Below are 17650 nucleotides of genomic sequence, written 5' to 3' on the forward strand. Positions count from 1 at the left end.
GGTCAAGGGGATCTTGATTACCAGTTTAGTCTCATTTATCATGAAAAGAGGAAAAGCTACCTTACTTTATAATGTTAGGTATGTTAGTAAACCCATGCACTCCTGAGGTCCTTGTGAGGTAGAAAGGTGATAAATATTTCCCAAATCTATTGAACTTTTGGGAATTAAATACCCTGAAGGCACCAGATCTCATCTTATTTCAGAAGCTAAGCAAGGGTCAGTTAGTACTGGTTAGTAGTTGGATGAGGGCCCTTCAAGGAATGCTAAGTGAGTGTAAGCTAGATTCTGAGGAAGACAATGGCAAACCAACTGTCAATATTTTTTTGCTGAAGAAAACTATAAAATTCATAACATCTCCATAAGTCAACAGACGACTTGAAAGCACATACACACAAACATAATAAACTTTTTCCGTAGATTCTATAATGGATTACTAACATTCTGCTGTTCCACATTGTACACTGCAGTCTTTGCTCCAGGATACCAACTAACAAACAGCCAGGGCATTTTCTGTCTCGTTAAAAAAACCCTCAATTAGTACACCTATATGATAGAGGTCAGGTAAGAGGAAGTAAAGTAAAAGAAAAATGAGAGTCTCACCCACCGAACTGCCAAACCAACATGCTCATGCTATTCAGTGGCCTCTGTGGCAATGGGATTTTCTAATGTAGCTACATTTTTAGTAAGTGTTTTATATTTAGTTATGAATTAATAGAATCATAGAGTTGGAAGAGACCCCAAGGGACAACAATCAAGCCCAACCCTCTACCAAGCAGGAATACTGCTGGAATTTTCTTTCTTGAGATTCATTAGAAAACCCAGGAAAGTAAGAGAGATTGTTTAATCTCACCAGCAGAGCAAATACAGTGGAATATAGATGAGCAGGAAAACTAGGACCACTTTTATTTCCCAGCCCCATGTGTCCCCAAATTAAGTCTCCAAATTAAGTCCCCAAATTAAGAGTGAAAATAACAAGTTTACTTACAAAATCATGTGTCTAAAGATATATACACAGGTCTAACTTCATGTTGCAAAGAAGATGAGGTAGAAAGGTAGACTGCATGCTTCTTAAGAAAGTATTTTTTAGCATGCAAGAAAAGGCATGCTTCTCTGGACAAGACAAAGGGAGATACAATGGTGATTCTCTCAGGGACAAAAGCTAAGGTGTGCTCTTAGTAAACAGAAAATGAAGAGGGGCTGTTAGCAAACAATAAAACTACCACACACATGTATTTATATTTCTGGAAGGTCTCAGCATGCAAAGTTTCTATATATCCCAACAAATACACAAAGTATGTCATTCAGCCTCTGAAGAAGGAGACTCCACCACACACTGAAGGAGCATATTCCATTGTTGAACAGCTCTCACTGTCAGGAAGTTCTTCCTAATGTTCAGTGGAATCGCTTTCCCTATAGTTTAAAGGAGCCCTGGTGGCCAATGGTTAAATGCCAATACTGCAGCCACAAGGTTGTGAGTTTGACCCCAGGGCTCCAAGGTTGATTCAGCCTTCCATGTTTTTGTAGGTTGGTAAAATGAGTACCCAGTTTGTTGGGAGCAATTAACTTTGCAAATTGTAAACCGCTTAGCAGTGCTGAGTTCATTATTAAGAGGTATAGAAATGTAAATGCTAAATGCTAAACCCATTGCTCTTGGTCCTATTCTCTGTAGCTGCAAAGAACAAACTTTCTCCATCTTCGGTATGACATCCTTTCAAAAAATTGAACATGGCTATCATATCACCTCTTAACCTTTTCTTCTCCAGGTTAAACATACCCAGCTCCCTAAGTTGCTCCTCATAGGACATAGTTTCCATACCTTGTACCATTTTCGTTGCCCTCTTCAAGACATGCTCCAGAGCATGGTGAGATCCTACTTTCTGCTAATAGAACTGTCCCACTTTCCTGGGAGCAAGCTCACTGAATTATATGCAACTTACTCCTGGGTAAACATGCATGAAAGTATCCTGTAAAGTGGATCATCCTGCAACTAAAGGCAGCTGTTTATTAACCTCACATCTTATTCAGTTATAAATGTCCTATGGAGTTAAGATTTCAAGGCCTTTCATGAATTAGTACTGCGTAAGTTCAGATCTCAGGGCCATGTTAGTTTGACATGTAGTGGGGGAGGAGATTCTTCTTGTTTATGTCAGTTTCTTCCTCTGTAAAAAGCATCTTGATTATAGTATTTGTTCTAGGGGGGCAGTCCCACTTACCTTTAGATTCGGGTTCTGAATCTATAATACGTTTCGGCCCCAAGCGTGGTTCACACTATTTGCGCCGGGCTGGAGGCCAGGACAGAAGGAGGCAAGAGGCCGGGGTGGAGAAGGTAAGGCCAGGGAAGCTGGGGACTGCTGGGGCGGATTCCAATCCACCTGGTTCCTTGGGCTGAATCGATTCCGGCCAAAAGACCCGGAAAAAAACAGTGTCTTTTTGACGTGGGTTAAATGGGTCAAAAGCATGACCACCCTTTCCGAATCGCTTCAGCAGTTTGGATTAAGTGGGAACCATGCTTGTTTAAACTAGATTGTAATGAATTACAACCAGTTTAAACGGTAGTGGGAATGAGTGCTCTGAGACATAAAATTTATTGCAGGAATATATGTGGATGTCAGCTTTCCCAGACCCAGTGCCTACTAGAGGTTGTGAATGTCAATACTCTTCGTCCCCATCCATTGGCCATATTAGCTGGGAATGATGGAAACTATGGCCAAAAATCACAGGAGGGCATGATGCTGGACAAGACACATTAGCCTTTCTCAGTATCATCCTTCTGTTAATGCCCTATAATTACTATATAAGTGGAGTGCACTGCATCTGCGAAAGGTAATTCATTCTGCATGAGAATCAATAATTTAAAGTCTGATGTTATCACTGTAACATTCGCTGTACTTCTGGTTCCAATGTTGATTTCCTGGCACAACTGGAGGGAGAGATGTAAAGTATGGCTGCTGTCCCTAAACCCAATTCCACTTACTTCTCTTCTAAATCAGCTTGTGATGCATAAACGAGTTCACACTATACTCTATGCCAGTTAAGCCATTGTAAATGGCTTTCTTGAATTGTGTATTCAGAGGCATTGAAGCAAATTGGAGTCCCACGTTTTACGAAAAAGCATTCATTAAAAAAAATTGAAATTTAGTTGAAATTATTATTTTTGTTAGATTTGTTGGATGAACAACTAGAGAAAAACATGGAAGAGTTATGTAGTATATGATAACTGTTACAATAACGATTTATGCACAAAAAATGGAAAGAGACTACAGTCTTACCTCAAGAAGACTGGTTATTGCAACTGTATGAATTTGCAGAAATGGGCTTACAGTTTTAATGCATGATAAATCTGTGGTTGATTTTTAAAAAATAATGGACATTATTAATAGATTATATGAAATTATATGATGATCTTAGGTTTTTGTGGAATAAGAATTGTTTTATTTGTAGAAATTTAGATAAGACTTTATTAATTTTTAAAAATATGATAAATTTATGAATACTTAGGGGGAATAGATATAGTTGAGTAATAGAACAATTGTCAGGCAAGTTGGAAGCCACAGTTCCCCTGTCTTTTGTGATATGTCAGTTTTTAGTAGGTAGTGTAATTTATTAGATTAATTGTTTAGTAAGGTTTGTTAACCTTGTATGTTCTTTTATCATGCTAATAGATATTTCTTTTTGTTTTGTTGTTATGTGTTAATAAAAATATTCCAAAAGAAAATGAAAAAAGTAAGAGAATATTTTCTTTTCACAATTTTCTTTATAGATGTCACAAGGTGGTTCAAGAGTATAAAGTGATCCTGAGTCTCTGCCAAGGAATATGTAAGCCATAATGACATGTACAGTTCAGGGGACTGTACAGTTCAGGGGTGGGGAATGTGTGGCTTTCCAGATGTTGTTGGACAGTGATTCCCATAATTCCTCACCATTGGTTATACTGGCTAGGGCTAATGGAATCTGCATTTCAACAACATCTGAAGGTAAATTCCCCATCCATGCTATAAACAGGTTATTTCTTCTGGCCAGTTCTTGCATATCTCTATCCTAATGTTAATGAGGTTGCAATGTGCTATGAAACAGATATTACATATTAAAGAAACTCAATTGCTTTTAACAGTATGAAGTTAGGACTGTGGTAGTGGAAGTGTATAACAAAAATCTTACAAAATAAAGAATTGGGTTCACTGGGCATAAACTAGAGGAGTTTCACTAATTGGGGAAGTGCTGGGCTACATTAGCTGAGACTGCAGCACATGAATGAAGAGGCAGAGTAAAGGATGGTCTTGTGTGCAGTGCCAAATGTTCTACAGATACTATCTGTTGTAAAGCTGTCATGGGCAATTTAACAGAAGATTCCAGGCCATTCCAGTTGCTTGTATAATGTCAGCAACTTAGAGATAACCTTGATGTTTGCTGCTCCCTTAGAAAAACTGCCAAAGCTTATGCCTCTCTTTAATGCCACCATATTTTAAGCTAAATAGCTCCTGACACATTTTTGGCACTCAATAAATGTGAAACAGAAGTTATCATGGTAAATGACTGCCAGTCTTCAGGCTTTGATAGATCCAAGACAATAAGAAATTTTATTGGCAAGTCCTAGAATTTTCCAGTCAGCATGGCCAGTAAAAGTTGAGGTTTGCAGGCCCTTTAAGCTATTTAACTAGTACCCATTTCTGCATTATGTGTGTTTACTGCAGAATGGTGGAACACACAAACCTGGTTACTCCAGAAGCAAAGAAAGTGGTGAAATCTCATGTGTTTTTTTAAAATTCAGTTTTTTTGTTTGTTTTCTTGTTTCACAGATCTCACAGATGATCAACTTCTGAAGCCCGTTCTCTAAATCAAACACCTGTCTTTGAAAAATATTGCTTTCATCTTGTTCTTTCCATTTTGTTCATAGCATTGGAGAAGTTGAGCCAGACCATCTCAATGCCTAAGAGCAGCAAAGTGACCCAGCGGGAACAAAGCAATGAACCTGTCACAGAATCAGTGGCTGATCTACTGGCCCTTGAGGAGCCTGTGGACTATAGACACAGTGTCCTAAATGTGGCTGGAGAAAACTGGAACAAACAGCAGCAGGATGTGGAGGAGCCTGGTGATGACAGGCCAGCATGGAACAACAAGCTTCAGTACATTTTGGCTCAGATTGGCTACTCTGTGGGACTGGGGAATGTCTGGCGGTTTCCATATTTGTGTCAAAAGAATGGTGGAGGTAAGCAGCTGGGGAAGAAGGCAAAATGGGTAACAGTAGACATTTGTTAATGGATATCACTTCTGCTTTTCTGCTCTAGTATAGAAGGAGAGAACACAGGCCTAAAAGTTGTAAATTGCACCCTATCAATCAAAACAGAACTTGAAAATTTTACTGTTTTCGATATCATTTCCCAGAATCTTGTAAATAGCACACCCATGGCCACAGAAGGATACTAGGTGGTGGTGTCCAAAAAAGCAAATTTTCCAAGCTCAGAGTCAGACTATTCATGCATACATACCAAGTTAAACTACTGACTGGCACTGGCTTTTCTAGACAATGTCTTTCCAAACTGCACTTGAAAATGCCCACTGAGTTATATAATCTGTCAGTGTGTTATAGTTCTGTCCTAAAATGCATGGCCAAATACCTTATCAGTTCTTGACAAAGATCCAGATCCATTGTTTGGCTCAATGAATTTTTCTTGTCACTCATTTGTATGATCAAGGCGGTTCATGGAAAAGTAAGTGATTAGTGGTTACCCTGAATCAATTCATCTTGTATTTAGATGGCAGATGAAGATTATTTTTCTAGATTAATTTGTGATCCCTTCACACTGAGACAGTATATGTCCCCTTTCCGATTACTGCAATGCGGCAGCTAACAAGGCCAATGCGATTCTAGGCTGCATCAATAGAAGTATAGTGTCTACATCAAGGGAAGTAATAGTGCCACTATATTCTGCTTTGGTCAGGCCCCACCTGGAATATTGCGTCCAGTTCTGGGCGCCACAATTCAAAAAGGACATTGAGAAACTGGAGCGTGTCCAAAGGAGGGTGACTAAAATGGTGAAGGGTCTGGAAACCGTGCCTTATGAGGAACGACTGGGGAGCTGGGGGTGTTTAGCCTGGAGAAAAGAAGGTTTAGAGGTGATATGATAGCCCTGTTTAAATATTTGAAGGGATGTCATATTGAGGAGGGAGCAAGCTTGTTTTCTTCTGCTCCAGAGACTAGGGCCCTCAACAATGGATGCAAGCTCCAGGAAAAGAGATTCCACCTCAACATTAGGAGGAACTTCCTGACAGTAAGGGCTGTTCGACAGTGGAACAAACTCCCTCGGAGTGTAGTGGAGTCTCCCTCCTTGGAGGTCTTCAAACGGAGGCTGGATGGCCATCTGTCGGGGATGCTTTGATTTGGATTTCCTGCATGGCAGGGGGTTGGACTGGATGGCCCTTGTGGTCCCTTCCAACTCTATTATTCTATGATTCTATGAAATATTGCTCACTTGGCTGATGACCGCTTACTTGGTCATGATAACTGTGTTAGCAAAATACTGCTGACTTAACTTAGAAGTGTTTATTATTTATAGTAGTCTTTAGCCAAGCCTTGACTGTACATACAGATCCATGGCTGAACCAAATCAGATTATATGAATTTGCCTTACTATTAACAGTGCTTTCTGTAGCTAGGTAATTATTTTATGCACTGTAGTTTAACTCAGCCAAACCTTCTGGTGGTTTAAATTTGCCTTGTTCAATTATAATATGCAATAGTAATGAACAATATTAATTCATTTCAAACTTTTTTGACGTTTGTGAACTATCATCTCGAAATCTGCTAATTTCTGTGATGTTATTTCCGTTTCCTCTCTCTGATTTAGGATGATGGTTATTGTTGAACTTCTGGTGTAGAAAAAAATATGTGATTAAAAAATGAAATGTCTGAGATACAGGAGCTGAGGCTGGGAATGAGGTGGCAGAGGGAGTTGAAAATGATTGCTAACATTTACAGGCTAACCATTACCCAAAAAATGCACACAAAAATTGGTTTCTAGAATTTAAAATGTTATACTCTGCTTACTTTAGTTTGCTTTACAACCAGGATGATGTCAACAGGTTAAACAGGGTGTGGTAGTATCATCAATTTGTTTCTTTTTATCCAGTCCAGCAGGTGGTTTAGTAAACAAACCCTGTGGCTGAGCTCCAAAACACATGGGCCAAAAAGTGTGGCTTCTGGCTGCTTCGGGCATGTGGCATGCAGATGACACATGCCCCTAGATCAGTCAGATGCTGTTCTAAGGTGGCCCAAAGCTGATCAGAAAAGGAGCAGCAAAAAGCCTTTCCTTGCTTGTGGCCCATTTAGGACCACTTGCAGTGGCCAGCTTTGGGACCATGGCATCCAGTCATCACAGTGAGACAAGTGGGAGTCGATCAGGGTGTGCGTGGCCAGAGGCTGCTCCAAGCCACTGGTCTGTTTGACCTCTGAGATCCTGGGTTCCAAGATTTTTATGTCGTGTTTGAGCATATGTCCCAAAGGCTGTTTTCTCTAACCCAGCAACTTTAAAGTCCACTGATATTGCTAGTGCCAGAATGTTTCCTGGACCATTTTCAAGTAACTTGTTTGCCTTTGGCTCATTCTGACCATTATGGGAAGAATTGGATCCACTCATCTAACCCATTTGGAGATCAGATGACTTAACATTTGGACTATGAGCTATTTTTGTAGCAAGGTCTCTGTGCTTTTAATGGCTGCAGAACAGACCAACAGATCAATATGTGATGTCTTGCCAACTTTGGGAATGCACTCTTTGGGAAAAGATGTCAAACAGGAGTTAAAATTGCAGGAGATTCACCAGAAAAAAGGCAAGTGGCTGCACTGGCTGAGGGATTCTGGTTCACTCCCCTCTTCCTTTGATCAACCTTACTTAGCACTTATGAAGTGCTGGCTGTAGAGAACATTATCTGCAACTGTTTAGAAAGAACTGGAACCATTAGGACCTTTTAGCCAGCTGTTTTGCTAAAAGTCAGATTGACTTAAGTAGAGTTTATTCAACAGGAGCTTGCCTACCATTCATAATTACAACATGGAAGGGGAAATCTGACACTTCCTTTCCTCCTTTATGTCATAGTTCTATAATTTAGCATTTTCCCAAACTGTGCACTTCAAAGAATCTCAGGCGGGATACAGACGGGCAAAAAGGGGTGTATTCATGACGTCATGAAGGTAGAGCCTTCAGATGGCCCTTACCTGAATGCCGCCATGAACACGCCCCCCGCACGCCCCAAGCGGGAAGAAGCGGCATTAAAAAGGTGCTGCTTTTCTCCGCTTCTTTTCCGTTTGATGCGCAGCTGCGCAGCTCCGTCTGTAAGCTGCTGCACCGGTACGCCAGAATTGCTACGCCGCTAATTTAAAGTTGCCCATTTAAAAGCTCCGTGTCTGCTGCGTCGCATAATGAGTCGGGGTCCTGGAACATGCGCAGTTTGCAGTCAGGCTTTAATTGCAGCGTCAGCTGCCATGCAGGTGTGGAAGCTGCAGCATAGCTGCAGCGCATTTTAAGACTCATAACCCTAACCCTAACCCTAGAGCAACATGTACGCATGCACTGCTAGAATTGGGGAAAGTTTGGACTTTAAAGTGAACCCCTACACACATTCCTGTGCCATTTTCACCTAACAATAAAAACCGCTAAAACTGTAAATATTTACATATATACAAGGGAGGTGATGGGGGATGGCAGGGGGATAGCGGTGGCAGCGGAGACAGCTGTAGCTGTGCATTGCAGATTCAGCAAGAGCGCGGGGACCAAAGGAGAGGAGGCATCTATGATGCTGGTGACACTGGCAAAGTGCAAGCGGACAAGGATGCCAACACCAGCTGATCACCAGCTGGCAGGAGACCACTATTGTTCTTGGGCAGAGCGGGGGGAAAAGTTTTAAAGGGGCTTGGGCACTTTAAATGTGCCCATAGGCTTTCTGCCGCCGCTGCTTAGCGCTGCAGCTGCGCACCCGCCAGCCGGCAAAAGAAAAAAAAAACCGCTTTTGGCCGCCTGTGAGGAAGCTGCCTCTCTCTTTGCAGCATCCTCCGAGGCGGCGGTTTGGAAACTCCGGGTCTGAAACGGCCCCAGGTGAGGCGTCTTCACTGCCCCCCATGTGGAAGCCCCATCTCCTGAGCCACGCCCCCGGGGCGGGCAGTCTGGAGGCTCCGTATTCAGCAGAATACACCTCCAAGACGTCTTCCCCTGCCCGTCTGTATCCCGCCTCAGTTTGTGAAAAAGTACCTGTTGTGGATTGCTGTCATCCTCTGGGCCTGCTCATATATTCCCCAGTGTTTACTCACTAGCTAACTTCATGGATCAACCTTGCTGGTTATTGAAACTGAAACCAACTGATCCTAGATGAATTTGTGTGCATTCAATGTGTAAATAACAAATATGTTTGCACTGATCACAAAAGAAATGTGTAGTTGCAAACTTTTTTTTGGAATTCAAGAAGGTGTAAAGAGTAGTTATATGAGGTCATAGTAGCTGAAGATCTGATCAAAACAAAACAGTAGTGTTGCTCCTGATTTGTCCTGCAGGAGGTCAGGGTTGCTAGTTGCCACCACTGAGCAAAATCTTGGTATTTAAATGCTAAATCATCATCATGACAGGAAATAAAGCATGAAGTCACTATTGGCAATGAACCATGGAAAGAAACATGATCAAGAGTCTATGGTTTTTCCCTTTGCCTAAACTTAAAGGAAGCGTTGCTCTAATGAATGTATCGCTGATACTTAATCCCTTAAAAACTGCTGAAACAGTCTATTCCAACATTTTATGAGATCAAATATCAACAGTACAGTGTTTACTAAAATTGTGATGATGTGAGAGTTAATTTCATATGTGACAGATTTCCATAGTTGTGTTTTTTTTTTAAAGTAATGGGAAGAAAAATCAAGGTGTTCAAAATAGTTGAACAATGTAAGCTGTAGTCCATGAAAGCTTATGCTTTAATGAATTGGTTAATATTTGAGTGCCACAGGATTCTTTGTTATTTATCCATGAACACTCTGGAATATCCTGTGATCATTATTTTAGGTTATTTAAAAAAATATCAGTCCAGAATATTTGAAGGCCTCATTGCTGATCTATTAAGAACAGAATAAGAGGTATGTGGAGTGAAAACAGCAGCCTGTCTCATCCCACATTCTGTTCTCACAGTGACCAACCAGATGAATTTAATTAATTGGCTAGTAATGTAAGCTTTTGTGTGTGCTAAAATATTGCTGCTACATATGAAGGTAGAAAATTTTGTGCACTCCTCTCCCCACCCATTATTCCAGTAACAAAGTGTACATATGTTTGGTAGAGGGAACAGCTTTCCATTATAAAGAGGTAGAGACTGGGCCAGTTCTCTGGAACACTATGTTCTCAACAGCTTACCAAATGGATGAATAGCTTATTGAAACAGAGTATCTCAGTCACCCAGCTGAACATCCAAATCAATGAAGGAAATTAATATATGTAAACCTGCTATAATAATAATAGCTTGTGGTCCCAATGTGTGTAGTGTACAAATTACAGCTGGTGTGTACCAAATTTGTGGTTAACAACTATCTACCAACTAGCGTTGCCAGACTGAAAAATGGAAATTACTCCCATATTTTTAATGGTTATGCAGAAAAGGGGGTTTCATAAGTGTTGCTTGTCACAGAATCAAGAAACAAGCAACACCTTCTGAAATTCCCTCTTCTGCACAGCTTTAAAGATACAGGAGCCATCTCCAGTTTTCAGTGTGGCAGCCCTACTGCCAAGTGTCAGTATTTGGAACTGGAACATACAACTTTGCTAGCTTAGGTTTTTCATGGCAGGCCCAACAGCATTAGAGACAACAGCATAGGCAAAGAAAGATGGGTGATCAAATTCCATCCTGGGCAGACAAGATGGGTGAATCAAAAGAGTCTTTTGAGCTATTTGCTCAAAGTGGGAACCAAACCAGGAGCAACAGTTGCATAGAGCCAGACAGGCCTCCTTTGGCCACTTGGTGCATTCTTGCTCTGCTCTTCCTAGAGCTTTACAAGCAAAACTCAGTGATTTATTTTTTTTAAAAATGTTCTTAGTAGTAGAGAATGAAGGAATTCAGCAGCTACAGGAAGTCATATTGCGATGGATGAGTTTAATGTAGATTACTGATGTTCTCAGTACTAATACAGTGCTAATGCTGACTGCTTCCAATGGATTGTGCCAGGGCCTTCAGAGGAAGAAATTTTGCTGTCATTTGGTTTCATCAGTCTTGCACTAGAGTTTTGTTAGTTTCATTGTGTTGGGAGCTGATACTGTTCACTTAACAATTTTTTTTTTTTTGGGGGGGGGGAGGAGGCTTCCTGAAACACTAGTTTATGTAATGTAAGATGGTGATAAAGCAATGGGTGTTCTTAATCATCTGCAATCTGCTTGTCCAATTCCGCTGTATGTGAAACAGGATCAAAATTCTGCCAACAGCCAGTGTTATGAATCTGCCTTGGATACTTTTATTTTGGACCACAGCTCCTAGATGCCCTCAGCTGGCATTGTTACTAACCATGCTGGGTGGAGAATTCTGGAAGTGTAGTCCAAGAAGCATAGTCCAAGAAATAACTATCATTGTTCAATAGTTCATCTTCTAATACATGTGTTGTTGGCATGCCTGGTCAGCTGTGTATGATTCAAAGGCACTGTATAGACGGGCCCTATGGGGCGCTGTCATTACATGCAAGGGGCAGTGCTTCCAGACGTGACTCATCCCTCGCACGTGACAAGGGCGTCAAAATGGCGGAGCCCTGTACATACGAGCACCGCCATTTTGCCGTGATGGACGCCTAGCGTCCGCACATCCCGGCGCCTTTGTGACACTGCAAGCATGCCATTGGTGCCTTGCGGCATCACAACCACACCGCAGAAAGAACCTGCTTTTTGCAGGTTCTTTTTGTTCCGTGACGGAGCCGCACGGTTTGTCCACTGCGGCTCCCTCACAGAGCAAATCAGGGCGACGGGAGACTGCCCTTTTTGGGCGATCTGTATCCTGCCTTAGATTGCCTTATTCATTCAATTCTATTGAAATAACCAAAAACTAATGTTATTGCTTTTAAAAAGAACCTGTATGAAGAATTTCCATCTAACCTTTCTAGGAACTGTGTTTTCTTTAAGCACACAGTGTATACTGGAACAATCTTGAAATAGCATATAATTGCATTGTGTGTATGTGAAATATTACAGAGACCTCTGTCTATATTTTTCTCCTTGGTGCCAACCCTGCATATATGCATATATCTTTATGCTCAGAACTTTATTAGCATAACAGTTTCTATCATTCAAGTACAATAACGAATACGAATCTCACAAAACATACACTTTCCATAAAATCCCAATTCAGCAAATGTCTTTTCCATCTTGGTCCAAAACATTTCAGTTTTATATTGGAAAGAAAAAGAACCTGCCTCCAAAAGATTAGTGATCTGCTTAAAGAGCATTACAAGCAGGGAGGGCTTTAGATGCACAGTTGCTCTTCATATAAAGCCACAGTGGTTAGCCACATTTCTCAGCTCTGAAACAGAGGATGGGGATTTCTTCTGGGGGCTTTGCAAGTGGGGGAGGTAAGAATAAGGAGTGTCTGGACTCCTTATACTTGTTGTTGACCAGCAAATCCTATTACCCCTCACTATTAGCTATGCTGGTTGGAGCCGATGGGGGATGCAATCCAACAATATCTGAAGGGTTCAAGTTGCCTGTACCTGCATGAAAGTTCCCTTTACATTGTACTCTAAACTGAGTTCACATGCACACAAAACTATAATAATAATAATTACTAATGTTATATAATCAGTAAGTTGTCAGCCATGCATTTGTTCATAGGTGAAGCACTTTTGGTGATATGGAGTATGTGGTCTTCTAGCATTTAAGAACATATTCACACACATGTTAGTCTGCACTTTAGCAGGCTTCATTCTTCAGAAGAGACTACTATTAACTGAAAAGTTAATTCAGTTCTGCAAAAGGCAGAACAGCAGCAGGAGCAGCAGTAGTAATAATAGCTGTTATAGCCATTTGTTGATTTCCCTGTTATAGTCAATGGGGAAACATATGAAACCTTTGGGAAATGACCTGAAGCAAGACTGTGCTTGAGATTTAAACTAAAGTGAGATATGAGTCAAAACTACCAAACTGAAGCAACACCAAAGCAATCTCCCCTGCCCTAAATGCACACCCCATTCAGCTGATTTCCAAGCCAGTCAGTTCAGAGCTAAAGGATTTTCTTTTACATTCAATGTCACGTTCCTCAGAAGAAAAAGGTACTTCTCCACCATATTTTAGTTTTCACCAAATGAGCATGTGTTACTAGAACAGTGTATTCTTCCAATTTCCAAAGATGGTAGTGCAGTCACTAGTAACCTCAAGGCTGGACCTTTGCAATGATCTGTACATTAGGCTACCACTGTATCAACTTCAGAAACTTCAGTAAGTTTGTAACACAACAGCCAGATTGATTACTGGAACATCCAGGAGTGATCATATTACACCAATATTAAAATCATTCCACTGGCTGCCAATTAGTTTCTGGGCAGGGTAAAAAGTGTTGGTTATTATCTTTAAAGCCCTACATGGTTTGGGTCCAGGTTACCTATGGAATCGGTGCCCTCGTTGCCCATACGGAAGCAGCTCTGCAGCACCTAACATCTTGTTTTGCAACAGCTGCAGAGCTCTTTGGACTGGAAGTCAGTCTGAAGAAAACGGAAGTTCTCTATCAGCCAGCACCTCAGGAAGAACACTACCATCCCCACATCACTGTAGGCACATCTGTGCTTAAGTCCATCCAGCAGTTCACCTACCTGGTAAGCATTATCTCCTCAGATGCCGAGATTGATAAAGAGATCGATCACAGACTGGCAAATGCATATAGTGCATTCAGAAGGCTTCACAAAAGAGTCTGGAGTAACAAACACTTGAGGCGAAGCACACCTCTATGGGTCTGAAACATGGGTCACCTATCGCCAACATTTACGACTCCTTGAACGCTTTCATCAGCACTGTTTATGCACATTTCTAAATATACACTAGACTGACTATGTGACAAATGTTGCTGTCCTTGAGCAAGCAGGGATCACCAGCATTGAGGCCATGCTATTGAGGACGCAGCTGTGCTGGGCAGGACACGTTTCTAGGATGGAGGACCATCGCCTCCCAAAAATAGTATTCTACGGTGAACTCGCCACGGGTCAGTGTAAGAGGGGCGCCCCAAAGAAGAGATACAAGAACTCCCTGAAACAACATCTCAGGCTTGGCCAAATTGATCACCAACAATGGTCCGCCCTGGCCTCGCATCGGGAGGCATGGAGACGCACTATTCACAATGCTGCAGCCTTTTTCGAAAGCTCATGGTGAACGAGTCTCAAAGAGAAACGACAACGCAGAAAGAACCACAACCTGGAAACATCAACCAAGGAGACTTTCCGCTGTGCTTTCTGCAACCGGACCTGTTTATCCCGGATTGGCCTTTTTAGTCACCAACATGCTTGTACAAAGCGCGGATGAATCCTTCCTGAATCTTCGTTCGCAAAGCAAAGCCAGAGACAGAGAGACCTATGGAATCACCTCTTTCCATATAACCCACCCCATACACTCAGATCTTCTGGTGGACATTTACTCCAGTCAGCTGCGACTAGTTTTGCAACTGTTATGCAGAGGTCTTTTTCTTCAACCACCCCTAGACTGTGGAATGACCTGCAGGAAGAGATTTGACAGCTGAATAATCTGTTTGAATTTAAAACAGCATTGAAGACCAGTCTCTTCTGGCAGGCTTATCCAGATGATTTTTAAATTATGAATTCTAAATGATGAATTTTAAATTTGGAATGGTCTAGAATGTGTACATCTTATTTGCCCTTTTAAACTATTGCATATTTTAATTATGGTGTTTTAATTGATGATGTACATTGTTTATTTGTTGTTGTCGATCCATGGGGAGAGATGGGTAAGAAATCATAATCATAATCCTAATTTCCTACCCTTAGATCTAAAGGGCTCTGCACACATTTATTGTACTTACTATCAGGTTTAGAGTTGTACAATTTAATTTCATGCAAACTTTCTGTGCTGATTGAGGAGGGTATTTTTTTCCTTATGTATGTACATTTGTAAGGAATTTTATAGCTTTCTATAAAGAATATCTTGACCATCTCTATTGGCATTCTATCCTGCTATATATTTTGCCTTTCATGAGCATCTAGGCACATTTCTGGTTCCTTCTGTTACTCTTCCTCAATTAGAGAATGTTACCTAGAAGATGTGTCAAAGAGGAAACTCCCACAAATATGGCTTTCCCTTATCAGGCTTATGTCCCAGATCCTGCTGCCATTATCCTCCCTCGATGTAAGGCTTGTTTGGAACCTTTCCCATACCAACAGTCTGGCCATTGTGTACTTTGGTTGCTCTGTAGTGGAATAATGTTGGCAACCTTCATGTCATAGGGAACAGTTTTTTAGACTAGAAAGTAGCAGCCCAGGGTCTCCCAATGTCTGAGGCAGGAGAAGAAGGAGCCATTTCCCCTACCCCCAGATCAAGACAGAGGGCAAATGAGCTCTACAGACAGCAGCATTGCCCACACATTAGGTCCAGTGTTCCCTCAGAGGTAGGCATTCTTAGCATCAAGGGTGGTCAGAAGCTTTCTTGTCAGTAATATTTTGACTCCACACTGCACTGCATTCTAGACTTTAAAGGAGCTATTCAAGGGTCTGAACCTATTTTGGGTGAAGAGTCCAGAACCTTGGATAGCTTGTTTAAAGTCTAGAATGAAACCCAAAGCAGATATATTATAACTGCTGGGGAAGCCCACCAACTGCCCCTGATAGGATTGGATGGCTAGAGTGAGGCTTTCTAGAGCAGTAACAGCAAGCAGATGACAGGACAATCTACCGCTTCTGGTTTTTTGCCACCTGAGATAGAGACTGCGCCATCACTAGTAAAATTTTGGGCAGCCCACCAAGATGTGGAATAACTTCAAGGCTCCTCCACTACTTGGCTGTTTCCCAAGGAGAGAACCAGGTGGAGGAGGAGCATGATGTGCAAATGCTCAACCCACAAAGCTCATTTGCTGCTTGGCCTTCTCCCGAGGAGCGGGCCAGGCAGAGGAGGAAGATGGAATTAATATTATTAATATTCCATTGTTATTATTAATAACAATGAATTAAAACCTATCTCTGACCTAATTTTGGCCCCAATTTACTGTGAAGTTGTGCAGGTCTGCCCTAAAGGAAGCCTATTGTGGGGTTTTCTTGGCAAGTTTCTTCAAAGGGAGTCTGCCATTGCTGTCCTCTGAGGCTAAGAGTATGCCCAAGGCCATGTACATACTGTATACTGCTTTGAGATTTTTGAGAGGGAGAGAAGATATATCAAGTGTAATCATAGCTAGCTGGGCCTCTGCCACTAGGCAGATGGGTTTTGGGGCCCTTGTTAGCATCATGGCCAAGTGAAAACAGCTGTTCAGTGTAGAGAAAGACTCAACTTGTATTCATGACCTTATGTGACTTTTTGCATTACATTTTCAGTCTGAGGCTGGGAAAAGATATAAAGGCTGGGAATTTTCGTCTGTTGTTCATCTACTTGCATAGTTTTCTTAGTGATGAGAAGGACATTAGAGCTCTTAAGAGAAAGAGCTGGGATGGTTCTCTGCTGTGTACCTTTTACTGTGTCATTTGGCACCGATAAAGTTTACCTTATAGCAGTAACATGTATCTGTTTCAGCACTAAAAGAACTGTTTGGAAAGCCTGAAACTACAAAGTTCTGGAACAGAAGAGTAACAAGTAAAATAAATTAAACATTGTCATTCTTAAACCAATGTAGTCCAGTCAGACTGCTCTAATGACCTTTCTCTTTCCTTCCAGGTGCCTACCTTGTTCCATATCTGGTACTGCTCATCCTCATTGGAATCCCTCTGTTCTTCCTGGAGCTGGCTGTGGGCCAGAGAATCCGCCGGGGCAGCATAGGCGTGTGGAACTACGTCTGTCCCCGGTTGGGGGGCATTGGATTTGCCAGCTGCCTAGTGGGTGCTTGAACATGACTCATAACTGGTTGTATGGAGTATGGGTGAACGGTGGCTTTCATTGTCTAGCAGACTTATTTCCTATATTTAAGAATGATTAGCAGTTGCAGAATAGAATTAGAATATGACCATCTGTGGAGTTGATTATTTAGGATGGCAGAGTTCATGCCTGGAAGAGTTGTTTCCCCAGAACAGCATGACAGAATCAAATGAATGCCATCAGTGCCCAACCTGTTTTAATTTCATGTAAACAAACAGGACAGTTGTCTATAGACACTTGAGTGGACTAGATATGCCCTTTAAGAAGGTGCAGTGTGTGCTAAACTAATTCTCTGTTTGCATCTCCCCAAATTAAATCTGGCTGTAGCTCAACCAGCCATCTCCAATCAGGAGATTAGCAGGCAGAGTAATAGCACAGGCTCCTGACACTGAAACATAATAACAATAATAATAATAATAATTATTATTATTATTATTATTTATACTCTGCTCTTCAGCCAAGGCTATCAAAGCGGCTTACAATTTAGCACCACTTCTCCCACCCAAGCCCCTATTGGGCAGTTTTGTCACTTGGCATTTACTTGAATCACAGAGATGTAGGGGCCAGCCCTATCATCAGGCAGTGAGATAACT

At 41.6% G+C, this 17650-nt stretch overlaps 1 protein-coding gene across 2 annotated transcripts in view; it reads left to right on the forward strand.

The window, feature by feature from the left end:
* The window catches only part of SLC6A17 (solute carrier family 6 member 17), a 48666-nt gene that overhangs the window by 13304 nt on the left and 17712 nt on the right, over positions 1–17650 (forward strand). For both annotated transcript variants that reach the window (XM_089514873.1, XM_089514874.1), the window contains exons 2-3: positions 4895–5206; positions 16860–17017. In XM_089514873.1, coding sequence (XP_089370999.1) covers positions 4924–5206; positions 16860–17017 — 441 coding nt within the window. In that variant the 5' untranslated portion in view covers positions 4895–4923. The remainder of the gene's footprint in view (positions 1–4894; positions 5207–16859; positions 17018–17650) is intronic.

Source organism: Sceloporus occidentalis, unplaced genomic scaffold, assembly GCF_023333645.1.
Source record: "Sceloporus occidentalis isolate IW3139 unplaced genomic scaffold, rSceOcc1.0.p SCAF_3, whole genome shotgun sequence".
In the NCBI taxonomy this organism is placed as follows: Eukaryota; Metazoa; Chordata; class Lepidosauria; order Squamata; family Phrynosomatidae; genus Sceloporus; species Sceloporus occidentalis.